General features: G+C 42.9%; 1 protein-coding gene and 1 pseudogene across 3 annotated transcripts; one reads left to right on the top strand and one right to left on the bottom strand.

The window, feature by feature from the left end:
- Positions 1–87: 87 nt before the first annotated feature.
- On the bottom strand, positions 88–6,917 carry cdc14aa (cell division cycle 14Aa). Of its 3 annotated transcripts, none has more exons than XM_028977511.1 (15): positions 6,565–6,917; positions 6,394–6,484; positions 6,247–6,322; positions 5,255–5,347; positions 5,080–5,159; positions 4,819–4,885; positions 4,330–4,392; positions 4,155–4,245; positions 3,818–4,048; positions 3,394–3,532; positions 3,115–3,283; positions 2,198–2,298; positions 1,994–2,122; positions 1,549–1,900; positions 88–626 (listed from the first exon to the last, which is right to left on the bottom strand). In XM_028977511.1, exons 1-15 carry the CDS (start codon positions 6,608–6,610, stop codon positions 597–599), a joined length of 1,758 nt encoding a protein of 585 aa, XP_028833344.1. In that variant the 5' UTR covers positions 6,611–6,917; the 3' UTR covers positions 88–596. The 3 variants fall into 3 exon arrangements, with proteins under 3 accessions (XP_028833344.1, XP_028833345.1, XP_028833346.1); XM_028977512.1 differs by having other exon boundaries at positions 4,155–4,242; XM_028977513.1 differs by lacking the exon at positions 1,549–1,900.
- A 1,891-nt stretch (positions 6,918–8,808) lies between these two features.
- LOC114787829 (lipoamide acyltransferase component of branched-chain alpha-keto acid dehydrogenase complex, mitochondrial-like) lies at positions 8,809–15,772 on the top strand (annotated as a pseudogene).
- The last annotated feature ends 58 nt before the right edge of the window (positions 15,773–15,830 follow it).

The following is a 15,830-nucleotide window of genomic DNA, read 5'->3' as shown; positions in this document are numbered from 1 at the left end:
GTCTCATGATCTGATGGGCTCGGAAAGGAGGAGCACCTCAAAAACAAACCAGATCATTTGCTTCGATAACAAAGAAATCAGTTAGTGTTTTATTAAAATATTTATTGATCAGCATGTGTATTTTTAAAAATAAAATAAAAATGGAGTGTGAGAAGGATTCAGTGGTTACTCCCCACAAAAGGTAATTTAAATTGAAATATCTGTATTTGTAACAAATATAATAAGTTCTATTTTATTCAATAAAATATATTTACAGTTTAGTTTTGGTTTGTGTATATTAGTATGTGAACTTTGATTAAACTTTTCTTCAGTCAACTGTATAAAACATCTGCTTTAAAATCTTCACTTTTGCACAGTGGCATAATTTTTGTTAAACACATGAAATCACTTATATGACTCATGGAAGCAAAACAATATTCTAATGTCCGGCTTTCGTTACACACAAACACAAACACACACACCTTCACTCCCATTTACTATGATCATCTCTGCTTAGAAAAAACAAGACAGCTATAGCCGTTTAATCTGAAGGTCCTTTTGGTCAGCACAGGGGAGCAGATCAGGATGCCTGGAAACATCAGTGCAGTCCGGCAGCCTTAGTACTGAACATATTCAGACTGAAGGGACTGTAGAGGGGGGGAAGCAGACCATGTGGGCATTTAGTTACTAAATAATTCACTTAAGCAATAATTCACAAATAAAGCATAGCATACAGCACATTTTAAATGATTTTCAATTGTTAAGAGCAATTTAAAGTTACACACAAACAGTGGCATTCTGCCTAGCCAAAAAAAAAGTTATCGTTTAAGAACGTTACTGAAGAGCCAATGATCCATTCACAACTTGAATGCATTTAAATTGTTGCCATTTAGCAGACACCCTTTTCCAGAGCGACTTCCAATCAGTAGTTAGAGTAGTTAACCCTGGAGCAATTCAGGGATAAGCGTATTGCTCAAGGACACAGCGGAAGTAAGTGGGGTTTGAACCTGGGTCTTCTGGTTGATAGGCGAGTGTGTTACCCACTAGACTACTACCTCAGGGTAGAGTCAGTGCAGATCCTCATAACTGTACTTCATTCTCTGCCATACTCCATAGCTGGATATTCATGCTCTGCTATATAAATAGACCACAGCAACTGGGACAGATAGGCAGCATGGGGTTTAGATGCTCTGCATATGTAGGCAGTGTTACAACCTTGGCTTACTTCAGGTGGTCAGGTCTTTGCTCTGCAATAAAGTTAGAAACTTAGGATCTACTGAATCGCCATTTTATCCAATAAATGGACTTTGTCTTTCTTGTCCGAAGGCATGGCCACATGTCAGGAATCACTGACGTCAGACTAAAACATTGTGATTCATCATTACGGTCACTTTGGCAACCATACAGGACCTCCTTGAAAGTGCTATATGGTGTCTGATATGAAGTGGAAACGTGACATATCTGGGTGGAAATGAGACAACACACAATAAATACATATTGGCTATTTCTTTTTTTTTGGCCAAGCAGTGGACACAATATGGAAAAGAAGCAGACTGCTGGGACACTTACAGGAATGGAGCGACTGAGGAAGCGACCTGAGAGACCCCTGAACCCTGATCGGACTGGGGGTCTAGGCAGGCCTCTGAGGTTCTGACAGTAGGCAGTGTGATTAGGGGGAATGACAGTGCGTACACAGGGGTTGTTGTTGACTTCCTGGTGGTAGTTAGGACTGGGAGGGACACATGCCTCAGTAGAGATGTAGCCAAAACGCAAACCAGCTGATGTCATAATGGAGGAGGATGACGTGGAGGGAAGAGCAGAAGGAGATGAGACTGGGGAGAAGGGAAGTAGGGACGTCTCGCATGTGTCCTCTGCAATGTTGTCAAGACTGTAAAGGTTTCCAAGGGACCTGGCTAATCGGCTGTTTTGGGCACATAAGCATCAGGGGAAAGGGGGAATGAGGTCTTATTATCTGATATAACACACACACACACACACACACACACACACTGACCTCTTCAGGTTCCCTGCAGAAGATGATGGACTGCGTGAAAGTCTTCTGGGAGGTGAGGTGGTAGAGAAAGTAGACTGGTATTTTGATGTCTTGGGTGGTGAGACGGAGCTTGGTGTTGGATTTAACCCACTGTAGAATAATAAATACAAATAACCCAGGTTATGTGAAAATTGGGTTAGACAGTGAAATATTTATCTTACTTACCCGAGTGCTCCTGAGGTGGAAGATCTAGGGTAACGTCTGCTCTTCAAAGCCCTTAGCTGATCCCCCTGAGTCAGGCCCAAATTCTCCTCACTGTAATCATTCTGCAATTAAATTTCCACACATTAAAATTCAGAATCATTATCATTTGAATGATTTCAGTGTAAATTTATGTAGTAAGGGTGGTCTTTGTATGTATGCAAGCAATCCCCCCCCCTCCCATCCCCTCCATTATTCTGTTAGAAATTCCTATAATAGAAACATAAAAGGGTCAATATATATTAATTTACATTTCGGGTATACTTCATTATTTCAGTGTAATAGCTCAGCTTCGCATGTACGATGTCCCCAGCATATTTTGGGCAGTGGTGGCCTAGCACTTAAGAACACGGCCTTGTAATCAGAAGTTTGCCGGTCTGAATCCTGATCTGCCAAGGTGCCACTGAGGTGCCACTGAGGTGCCACTGAGCAAGGCGCACTGCACCCCGGGCGCCTGTCATGGCTGCCCACTGCTCACCAAGGGTGATGGTTAAAAGCAGAGGACACATTTCGTTGTGTCACCGTGTGCTGTGCTGCAGTGTTTCACAATGACAATCACTTCACTTTCAATATTTCTTTATTTGCAGTGAATTATGAAAGAGGTGAATGGGCCATTGATAAATTAAAGCATTGGGCTATTTCAGAGATATTGAGGTTAATTTCATAAGTTTCATAAGTCTTGTTTGCTGTTAAATATTCTGTCTGTATTTAGGACAGTGATGAACATCAGCTAAGTCAAAACATTTTGGAACACTGTAATGTTGGGCTAATAAAAGGAGTAAATGATTATTTCCACATACATACCAAGCAATGGAAAGCCCACAGCATCTTCATCAATCCACACATATCGTGACTTTGATGCCAGTGTTGGAGATATTCACCTCATCCATGCTGTTTGACTTGCTGATGGTGGTATTGATGGACATGTTGTCCATGCTGGAGATGAGGTGGGACACGGCCATGTCTGGCTGAGAACGCTGCCTGTGTTGGTGCTGTAGTCGCTGCTTGGAGCGGAACATGTCCCCCTGAACCCACAGACTGTGCTGTTTCCTGGAGAAAGGCCAGAACCCGTTTGCAATGACCAATGCAATGCAACCATAAGAACACTCCACCTTGCTCATGGTGTGAGATTTCGCTGCTTAATGTCTTGCTCTACTCACTCTTCCAGAAAGTTCTGCTGTGGACCAATGATTGAGCCCGGCCTGCATATCCGTATCCAGGCAATGGCTTCTGCTGCCGTGAAACGATAGTGTTTCATCAGATAGCAGGCAATTAGAGTGCCTGTTCGGCCAAGCCCCGCTGCACAGTGAGAAAGGGGAAGGACACAGAAAGACAAATGAGATCATGCTCACTAGTGTTAACATGCGATGCACAAAGAAAGCTACTTCAAACCTAAGGGACTGGAGACAATGTGTCTGAAGTTTACAATAGAAGTTGTGGGATCTGCTGAATGTTCTCTCAAAGTGTCACATAATGACGCATATTGAAAGTGCTGCAACGTAAGGGATCATTTATTCACCCATCTTCTGTACCTAAATAAACAAAATATTTTAGATTCTACACATTTGTATACGCATGTCTAACCTTTGCAGTGCACAGCCACCGCCCCCTCCACACTTTCACAGATGTGCAGGAAGCGTCGCATGATGAGGTCACTGGGTGTCGAGCCGTCCACAAAGAAGAGGTCATGGTGCTCAAAGCCGGCGTCGGCAAAGCGCCTGCCCTCGTAGATTTTCCTATTCAGTCGCACCACGTCTGTGACACCGTGCTGGCGGAAGTAGGGAAAGTAGGCCTCAGGTGAATGCAGGGGGTAGCCTGAGAGGGGGGGAAGAAACCTTTTCTTTATCATAGTTAAACTAAATGGTGAATGCACCCGACTGATAGGTTGAACACAGGCACTGATTTAAAACTTTCATCTTACCGTTCTCTACTTTACTCTTGGGGTGTGGCCCACTGAAGGCCAAAAGCTTTCCTGGTACAATCCAGTTAAAGTCACCATTTTCTACCCGCTTCTCCAATAGGACAAAACAGTAATAAGCAACATGTGTGCACAAATAAAAATAATGATTTTTTCTTATATATTTTTGGAGTCTTACTTCGTAGTGTTCATACTCTTCAACGTCAAATGTCTCAAAGTTGAAGAAACCATGTTGCAGGGCCTGGAAAAAAAAAAAAAAAAGGCAACTTTATCAGTGCCTCTAAAGGCAAAAGGTCATGTTTCATTAGCTTAATCAAAAATTATTTATTTAAATTTTATTTATCGATAATTGACATTAATCATATTAATTACAGAGATAAGCTGATCTATATTTGTTTTTATGATCTTCCTTACTTGAGGCACAATACAATTTAGGGGAGATGGTGAGCTACTTCCCAGAACAAGTGGCATCATTGTTTTAAGGAATGCTGTTGTGTAACAGCTCTATCCTGAATCATTTCAACGGCACGTCCCTGACTGCCGAATGATAATTGGATATAAAGATTAACTCTGGTAAACCAAATAAGTGTGTGGGGGTCACCAATGTCCTCAGGAGGTGCTTGGTGCAACTCCCTGTCAACTGAGAATCCCTCCCTGGTTTCCTTACCTTCCGGATGCCTTGTAAACAGTCGAGGATAGACAGGTTATATGTGCAATTCCCAAATGCTGCATCTCTGAAAAGAAAGGTCCAGATACAGGGTCAGTGTGCCTCTGGGGACAAAGGTACAAATGGCCGAAAGTGGGAATGCACACCATTTACTGGTTTGTTAGCGCCACCTAGTGGATAAATAAAAATGTGGGAATGCAGCAACAGCTGGCCAGAGATGTGTACATTCATATCCGAGAAACTAATATAATGATCTGTTACCTGAAGGGCAAATATGACACATTAGTTCCAGAGATGAGGGCCCGGTAGGCCTCCTCAGGGGTTCTCTTTAAGTAGATTACCTAAAACACGGGCAAAGGAGGCCAGAATGAATCCAGAACAGCATGAGGGGTGTGTGTGAATGCATGTGTGCAAGAGAACTGGAGAGTGCACTTACACCATAGGCACCAATTAAGAATGCAGCGTTGGCTCGTTTGCGTTGGTCGTAACTGGTATAATAGATAATTCTTTTCCTGGAGAGAGTGAAAGACTGTGGAAAAGTGTTAATGAGTCAGTCAGTATTGCATTTGTTGCACTGCAACCAACACAATGCCAGACCAAACCGACTAGTCTCTGCTCAAAAATAGCATGATACAATAACATAAATGTAACTGCAAATAGATCACATTCCTCTATAAGCAACATTTAAAAAAAAAAAACAATGACTCCCTGACTAATTGAGATACATATACAGTATGAGGAGACACAGAACCAAATTCCCTTAGCCAAGGATCATTACATTTACAGCATTTATCAGACGCCCTTATCCAGAGCGACTTACAATCAGTAGTTACAGGGACAGTCCCCCTGGAGCAACTTAGGGTCAAGTGTCTTGCTCAGGGACACAATGGTAGTAAGTGGGATTTGAACCTGGGTCTTCTGGTTCACAGGCGAGTGTGTTACCCACTAGGCTACTACCACCCTGTCGGACAGCACCTCCATTCAAACAGATCATTTATAAGGTATGGCAACATTTATCCACAAATGGAAGTGTTTGGAGTTTTAAAAACCTAACTACAACTTTGACAAGAACCATTTGCCAACAAATGGTTGGTAAATGGTTTGCAATAACCATTGAAGGAACAGTACCCCGTGCCAGATGTTAAATACAGTGGAGGTTCTAGAAACATCATTAAGGCACACAACATTGTATAATTCCATTTTACATCCAAACCTGGCTGAAACCTGCAGAATAATAAATTACGTGGCAGAATACTGTATACGGGGCTGCTGCATCAGGCCAGAAACACATGCCAAGTGCTTATTTAAAGCACCAAAGCTGTAAGCTTCTGTCCGAAGCTCTGATTCTTTTAAGGGGAACAAACGTGTTACACAACACAAGGTGAGGTGCATCTGCCCTGGGGGCACGACACAGGAACTCTACCTCACCTTCAGCTTCTTGTTCAGCTTACAGCAGAATCTGTACAGCATGGCGAGGTTGAGCGGTCCAAAATCTGCATAGAAACTTGAGAAGACAGGCGCTGTTGACACACACTGGCTCCGCACACACAGGTTATGTATGCAGTGAAAACGTACTTCTCGTAGACAAACTCCTCGTCCGTGCAGAAGAAGTGCGTGTTTGGCGTGCTTTTGGGTTTTTGGCGGAGGCTTGCAAAGTACAGTCGGTCTGTAAAGGGCACCGAACAGAAATATTAAAAGACTATTACACGACGCGGTAACGTTTCCTTGAGGACATTTTGTATTTACCTTTAATAAATTCGGTGGCACCGAGGAGGTCACTGTCATCACCCATTTCATTAAATCACGCGACAAAAAGGCAAACAAAAAAAAACGGCAACGACAAAACAAATCGCTTCTTAGTTAATCTGTCACCGGTGGCGAGCTGCTGTCCGATCAACACGGAACCAAACAAATGGACGTCCAGTCCTGTACCGCAAATCTTCCATGTTTTTTTTAAAGTATAAAAATAAAGACAATATGACAAACAAGATGCTCTTGCGGTCTCGGTCTTGGTCTCAGGTCGCTTTAGTGTATTTCCCTTTAGAATTCCCGGTGTCTGTCTTGGCCTCGTTCGAAGTAATAAAGTTGCGGATGAACCATTAAAGGGGCATCATCGCTTAGTAACCACGTGTCTAACCAGCGCGCGCCGACACGTTGCTAAGGACGGGAGGGGGTTCGGCCAATCAGCGCAGGCGCCGTGGTCTCTCACACACACACACACACGCACACACGTACACAACTTACACACACACACTCACCAACACGTTCACAACATACACACACACACTCACTGACACATACACAACATGCACACACTCACCAACACGTTCACAACATACACACACACACACACACACACACACACACACTCACCAACACGTTCACAACATACACACACACACACACTGACACATACACAACATACACACACTCACCAACACGTTCACAACATACACACACACACACACACACACACACACACACACACTCACCAACACATACACAACATACACACACACTCACCAACACGTACACAACATACACACACGCTCACACTCACCGACACGTACACAACATACACACACACACACACACACACACTCACTCCCCAACACATACACAACATACACACACACACACACACACACTCACCAACACGTACACAACATACACACGCTCACACTCACCGACACGTACACAACATACACACTTACCAACACGTTCACAACATACACACACACACACACACACACACTCACCAACATGTACACAACATACACACACACACACTCACCGACACGTACACAACATACACACACGCACACACTCACTGACACATACTCAACATACACACACACAGACTAACAAGTACACAACATACACACCGACACGTTCACAACATACACACACACACCAACACATACACAACATTCACACACACACACACACACACACACACACACACACACAAACACACTCACCAACACATACACAACATACACACACACACTCACCAACACGTACACAACATACACACACGCTCACACTCACCGACACGTACACAACATACACACACACTCACTAACATGTACACAACATACACACCGACACACACTCACCGACACGTACACAACATACACACACACACACACACACGCACGCACAGAGTTCTGCTGGTTTAAAAGTGTGTTGAAACACAATAAGAAATTTTATCATATGGACAGACAGACATAGAGAAAAATATAGATATGACGTGTTCATGTGCTGTTGTAAATATTGCGATTATGAAACTTGGTGAAAGTCGAGTAGCAGTAGATGGGAAGATGGGTAATCTAAGATCAAGTCTGGTTATTTTAAAATACTGTTCTGATGCCTGTTAAATTATATTGTTGTGTGAACATAATTGCTGCACCTCTATTTGAGCTTATTTTCTAGGAAGCTGTGTTTCACCACAAACAAATATTTTTAGGACTAAATGCACTCTTGTAATAACTGGACAATTGGATCTTGTAACAAGCACCTAAAGGCAGCAGCAGCAGTCTCCTTGTAAGTCGCTTTGGATAAAAGCGTCTGGCAAGTAAGGTAAAGTAAAGTAACGCAGCATGAGGATGGCTGTGGTGAATTCATGCCTGTTTTCCCAATTATGTGTCATGTGCCATTCCATCTGCAGATGCTTTGGACTGAATCTAGCATTGCTGCCAGTCTGTAATGGAGCCCTGGTACTGTCTGAGCTCTTTGGGATGACCTCGGCACGTGCAGCTCACAAGCTTTACCCTTAACTCCCTTTAATATGATCAGCCATCTCCTCCCTTGTTGCAGTGCGAGACATAAACTGAAAAGGCCCGGAACATGAACAATACATTACAATACAATGTCTCGTCTTTCATTTTTCTTACGTATTCTGTTACAAAAGGGATCAGGGCATCTTGTGGAAATATCTTATCATAAACAAAGCTGGAATGTACCTGCAATGTGGGTAACCCAGGCACCATGGGGCATCAGTACAGGAGACCTGCGCTTGCCTTGCCAGTGTCCCCGCCAGGCTGCAACACGAGACATGCCGTCATTGAGGCGGATAACAGGAAGAAGAAGGACCAGCGGAGACCAGTACGTCAGCAGAATCCCAATTTATGTTATGTCTTAAGCCATGGGGTCTTTGCCGGTCCCAAATGATGGTATTCCGAAGTGGAGGAGCCTTGGGTCTGTGCTTCAGGTGTCCAGGCAAAGAAAACAGACCTGAGGCCTCGCCTGACAAAGCAAGACCAAACAGGGGTATGACCAGCTCAGATAGCAGACTCAGGTTTCTGTTCATCCAGCCAACACTCTCTGGGCCTGACATTAGTGTTCACTTACATCCTTTAATATCAGAATGTCACCTCCCTGTCTCTTTTCAGACTGATTTACTTTGCGATATGACCACTACTTAGCATTTGTTTTCACTATATTCCAATATCTTCTTTCCAGAGGTTAAGGGCAGCTCTCACTCACTGACGTTGCGTGCAATGTGCCTTTGTCGGACAGTTAGTATGACCTGTCACACTATCTAGGGGCCTGATCTTAGGTACATGCTTCTAAAAACAAGACAAGGCGTGGTTGCTTGTGCCGTAGACATACGTGGAAGAAACATTAGAATGTGTCTGGAAGCATGCTGGAGGGAGGAGCAGTGGCAGGATATGAATATGGTGTTCACCCTCTGTCTGATGCTTATAAGTCAATGTACAGGGGACAGAACAAACATTTACAGGTATCGCAACAAAAGCATGAAAAATGTTACATTTTATCTTGAAAATCCTTGTATGATCAATTTCATCAATCAATTTCAGTGCCCCTTTTGGTAATGAATTACTAGATTTCTACGCTAACAATAAAATCCTATCTCTGTGGCTGGAACTGCATGACACACTGGCAGTCCTCACTTTCTATTCCTGTCCCGGGCCATCCGCTTTAATTAATCAATTAAGCAGCAGCTTAACAGGGTGGTGGAAAGATGGACCGTCCCCACTAATCTCTGGTAAATAGTTCCTCCAAAGTGTGGGAACTGGGGCGTATGAGCTCAATTGCTCAGACTGGTTCCAGGAAAACGAGACACATGCTCATCAATTTGTTTGAGGATAAAATAGTACATTATTACCAGATGAGTTCATCCATGGGTCTGTGCCACTCGTTTGTATTGGGACTTACATTTGTGCAACAGGTTTGGAATAATGTGGAGTATTACATTACAAGACAAAAGGCATGTCAGAGGTCTGATGGTCCAAAGGCCCTTGATTTACTTTCTGCCCCCCTAATTGGTAGAAGAAACCATTTCTGTGGTGAAAAAAAACATGAAATCTGCCCACCGGGCTCGTCCCCTGTGATGTAATATTGCACGTGGATGCATGGATGAATGGATTATTTAGAAGAGGTTTACATATCAGATTCGGAAAGCCAAATCCCGCAGGATTTTGTTTCAGTAGTGCATTTCAGAAAAAGCATTTCAGTATTATACTCTGTATAGACTGGTTCTAAATTATGCTGCTACCGAATTGTTCGAGTTGGCAGGTCACGCTTTGTCACTTACATACCCAAAGCATGCAAATAAATACAATATCACAATTAATTTTTTTTAACCACCAAATCTTAAATTGTATCAGCACAATTTAATAGTACTCAGCACTGATTTAAATTCTATTGATTAGGGACTCAGCAGGGATAGTTTACTAAAAAGGACCGAATTTGATTACAGTCAATCAAGGATTCGAGTATTGGACTAACATCATAATACATAGCGATACATAATACAGTCTTTGCAGAGTTAAAGCCTCAGCTGCACAAATGCTGATTTTTAACGCTGACTAAACGTGTTTTCGCTTGCGGCTTTAGAGCTTTGGATTCCGCGCATGCGCGCGAATAAAAATGGCGACGTCAACATTGCGGAGTTCACTTCGAGTTATTAGTTGCCTGGTAGGTTCTCGTACGTAAGGTTCCATAAATAAATGTCGATATAGGGCAACTTCAGAGGAAGGGCCATCATTTTTCAGCTTCATTTGAGAATGTTACAGTTGTTACAGCGATCCACATAGCATTCTGAAGAATGCATTACACCTGTTATTGTCTATTTCCCTGTTGACAGATATTGCTATATTAGTTTTGTAATGAACGTCTTTATTTCAAGCCTCGCATTGCATTCTGTCTTCGTAAACTGTACACCGCACTCCGAACATTTGGACCAAAGCGCACATTCCCTCCAGTCTTTGTGCAGGGGAGTTTTTTTCAAACACACGGTAATTTTCTTTTCTTGTTTGTGTCGTGCAGAGAACCTACTCTCATTCCGGGCAGACTATAAATGCAGTGACATAGTCGTATTCGCAGCTCCTAATTCGAATTGTCCGTTTCACCTTAAATGGTGTTTTGGAGGCTGCAATACCGCCAATGCGCCTATAGGGGCGGTAGTTCAACCAGGCCTTAAAAATGTAAGAACATTTAAAATCTAATGATCTCTTTGACCATTCAAAATTCGGAACTATTAGAATTAGCATAACTTGTTACCTGTCTGGCCCAACACTGAAAACTCACTTGTTAAGGGTAAAATAGGACATCCACAAATAGTATCAGGTGTTTCCTGTCTGGTCCAGTTTTGACTGAAATTTTAAACTGGAAACTTTGCTCATGTGCATGTAGGTTTCTGATGAATATGGACATTTACAGGTAGGATAACCAGTGTTTCAAGCTTTTAAATCCTAGTTTTCCTGTTAAGAAATTCCCATTCAACATGCACAGGTCCAAGGTGAAATTGTTTAGTATTGTGAGTGGACACAGAGATCAGATTTAAAATGTCCCAGGTGAAATTGTTTAGTATTGTGAGTGGACACAGAGATCAGATTTAAAATGTTCTAATGCAGTTTTCTTGACTGTAAGCCTCATTGAACTATCCCCTACAGACATAATACAGGTGTTGCTGAGCATCATTTAAGGTAGAACGGACCATTCGAATAAGGACCTAACTTCAGCATCCAAGTCGACACTGCTGTTCTAATGTCCTTCATTCTTCAAGTAGAAAGTTCTGGAGTTCAGGTTGTCTGACATCGGAGAGGGCATAAGGGAGGTGACCGTGAAAGAATGGTACTTTTTCACGTTTTATTCTGCACAGTCAGCATATTAGAGGAGAGGAAAAACTCATGTAAAAACACTATAGAGTCAAAGTGAAGTGATTGTCACATGTGATATACAGCAGCACAGCACACGGTGCACACAGTGAAATTTGCCCTCTGCATTTAACCCATCACCCTGAGTGAGCAGTGGGCAGCCATGACAGGCGCCCGGGGAGCAGTGTGTGGGGACGGTGCTTTGCTCAGTGGCACCTTGGTGGATCGGGATTCGAACCGGCAACCTTATGATTACGGGGCCGCTTCCTTAACCGCTAGGCCACCACTACTACCACTATTTTTTTTCTCAGGTATGTGAAGGAAGGTGACCGAGTGTCTCAGTTTGACAGTGGTGGAGACACCTGCAGTCTCACATGATCACATACACCAGGAGATAAAGGGCCATAAGTCCCAGGCCCCGCCAGCTGTAAGGTGTCTAGCAATTTTTTTTCATCAACATAAGACATCCTTAAAGTGAGGAATTGCATTGTAAACTGATGAGAAGTGATATCTTAGACCTCTTTTCCCCTGAGGGGGCCTTAACATTCCAGAGCAAGGACAAAAACATCATCATCCTGCAAGCTGATAAGGGGAGTATACATACGAAGCAACTCGGCCCAGATCAGGCGTGTTCGTTGTTGCTGAATACATACAACATGTCTTCTATAGACAGAAACAGGGCTGTGCAATGGGCTAAACAGAGTCCCCTACTGTGACCAACTTACGCATGGAACAAGTGGAGAGGAAGCAGGGTTCAGTTGTCTGGGGAAAAAATGCACATCATCATCTACATATTACATGACAGAGACATTTTGGTCATTTTTTTGGTCAACTCATTACAACTAGTGATGATGTTTGTATGAACACTGCAATGTCTTTTACTTTTTTGTTTGTTTCCTATAAGAAAAGTTTAATCTACAACCACTGGATAAAGTTATAGCCCTGCAGTTCTGTCTGGCAACATTTAGCCCAGATTGTTTAAAGCAGGTGGGATTTCTAATTCTGCTCAGTTTTAGGCAATATGTATATATACACACATGACTAAATGTGTCACTGGTTTGTTTTGAAAATCAAAATGGCTAATTAGAAGCAAATGAATGTTAAAAAATGTTAAATATCCTTTATGCAGTTTTAATGCGTCTTGCAAAATGAGTCTTGAAATAACTGGCCATCTTGCTTCACATTCTCTAAAGCGTGCTGTACTGGATGTATTAATGTGCTTTTTGCAATGCTGTCTACATTAGGTCACAGTACTTATCTGGAAAAGCATGCAGTGTAGACAACAAGACCCCATTTTTCTAAACATTATTCCAGAACTCTATAGGTTTTCTCTGTAATTACTGGGAGTTAAGGCCCAACATGTCATCTAAACCAGTCAATTACAGCCTGGCCAGACATGGCTCAAGCCCAAATGGTGTTTATGACGCTAATCTGTGCACCTATGCACCCGTGAATGCAAAGTTGACTGAATGTTGTCCTCTTTACTGACCCAGTTGGCATCAAATATTGGCAACAAACATTTAATTTAATATCTGAACAGTCCCATTCAGGGTTTCAGGATTTTTCATCATGAATGAATTCCAGATAAACAAATGCACATCATAGAACTGGAGGCAGAGCTGTGCCATGGAGTTCTCTGGATGCAGGCATAAAGGCTTTGAGCCAGTTTATTCTGTAGGTCACTCATCCACTTTGTACGAATGAAGATGAATCTCTGCTTGATGTAGTTGTTGTGTTGTTATGGCATCTGACCATGTTAGGGAAAGACTGGACTGATTTTTTTTTCTCAGATTAAACTGAGTGAGGTAGTGGGGACAGGAAAAGATGGGATGAACCTGAATGAAGACAACCTCTTCACCCTGGACAAGCAGACAGGTGCCATCCTTCCATATGAAGAGGTGAAGCAGGTCCCACCTTCTGTTGTCAAGCCCCCCACCCCTCCCAAAGACAAAGCACCTGTCATCCCACCCCACCTTCAAGCGATGCCCCGCCCAGTGTTCACAGGAACAGACAGGTCTGAACCAATAAAAGGTAACCATGGTGTTACACGCATGTTCGATTCAGGGCCATCCCATAGGCATTAACATTTACAGCATTTATCAGACGCCCTTATCCAGAGCGACTTACAATCAGTAGTTACAGGGACAGTCCCCCTGGAGCAACTTAGGGTTAAGTGTCTTGCTCAGGGACACAATGGTAGTAAGCGGGACTTGAACCCGGGTCTTCTGGTTCATAGGCGAGTGTGTTACCCCTAGGCTACTACTCTTGCATTTATTTTTCATTCCTAACCAGTGCTACGTGCCTTACATCAGGTTTTAATAAAACCATGGTGAAGACCATGACCATAGCGTTGAAGATCCCACAGCTCCCTACTGTGATGAGGTGGACCTGACTTGACTGGTTCATTTACGCTCTGAGCTGGAGGGCCTGGCTGAGTCGCGAAGAGTCAAGCTCAACTACATGCCCTTTTTTATCAAGGTGAACATCAACACTAGCTACATGCTTTACTTTCTTTAAACCTACAGCATAATCAAGAACACACTGAAAACCAAACAGAGCAACATCGTAAGATGCAGAAGCAAACAGATTAAAAAATATATATTTTGACCTTTTTGTGTGTGTGTGTATGTTTATTTCATTTTTCTCCTGGCAGCATATCTTGGGCTACTGCACTTCCCTATCCTTAATGCTGCTGTGGATGTGGACTGTCAGAACATTACCTACAAGGTAAAACGTCTTAATATTGTAACACACAATGGACTGAACTATGACAACCACTTCACTTTCCTATTTAGAACCTGACCTTGACTCGCCTGCCATCTGCTTGCTATTTCCACTCACAGATTGATTCATTACTTGCTCAAGTGACCATATCAGGTTTTGAAATAAATGGTTGTAATATTTAGGCCATATTTTTTCAGGCCTCTCACAACACAACATTGCTATGGATACTGCCCAGGGTCTTCTGGTAGCCGATATCAAGAATGTTCAGGTGCTGAGCATCTTTGACAGCGCTGTGGCGCTTAATGGCCTGCAGAACTTGGGCTCTGTGGGGCAGCTGGGTACTGCAGACCTCACAGGGGGCGCATTCACTCTCTCCAACATTGGCTCGGTAACCACTGGTCAGATAAAACCTTTTCTGTCCCATTCTGGATACTAAAATATGACTGGCTGTTGTGTAAATAGAATACATTTAATGGACAGAATGACCTCTGTCCTTTTTTAGGGTGCTGGAGCAAGGGATCCTACCCCCTGAGGTGGCGATTGGAGCGCTGGGAAAAATTCAGGTGAGCTTTTGTGCTTTCGCATCAGGACATTTCAATGTTTAACTCTGTTTTAAGTGTCTGAACTCTTGCAAACTTCAGGTCCTGTCCAGGTTTAATTCACATGGCAGTGTGGTGAAAGCTCACTCCATGGAAGTCAGCTGGTCTGCTGACCACCGCATTATTGATGGAGCCACTATGTGTCACTTCTCCAATCTGTGGCGTTCCTATCTGGAGAACCCAGCTACCATGGTGCTAGACCTGAGCTAGGTACTGTGTAAAATTGCGCCAGAACCATGATTCCTGCACTTTCAGCCAGTATTGTATTTTAGTAAATTCTCTTCCATTTCCTTACTGGAAGAAGGATTGGATGCTACTAGACAAGAAGTTAGGAGGCCTTCTGAGCACCACATTATTATTATTATTCTAAATGTTCATGTTAGGTTCAAAGAGATGTCACATATAACCACTGAGGTTAAATGACCTTGCTTGTAGCTCAAACTAGATGTATATTCAGTGTAAAACATATCAATTAGGTAACATCATGTGGTCTAGTTGAACAATATCAGGGGGGAAAATAGGAATTGGAATCCCTGCATTAGAAAAATAAATAAAGGCTTAAAAC

This window comes from Denticeps clupeoides, chromosome 4 (genome assembly GCF_900700375.1).
Source record: "Denticeps clupeoides chromosome 4, fDenClu1.1, whole genome shotgun sequence".
Classification (NCBI taxonomy): domain Eukaryota; kingdom Metazoa; phylum Chordata; class Actinopteri; order Clupeiformes; family Denticipitidae; genus Denticeps; species Denticeps clupeoides.
The sequence above is the reverse complement of the archived record's forward strand: the minus strand, read 5'-3'. Positions and strand labels throughout refer to the sequence as shown.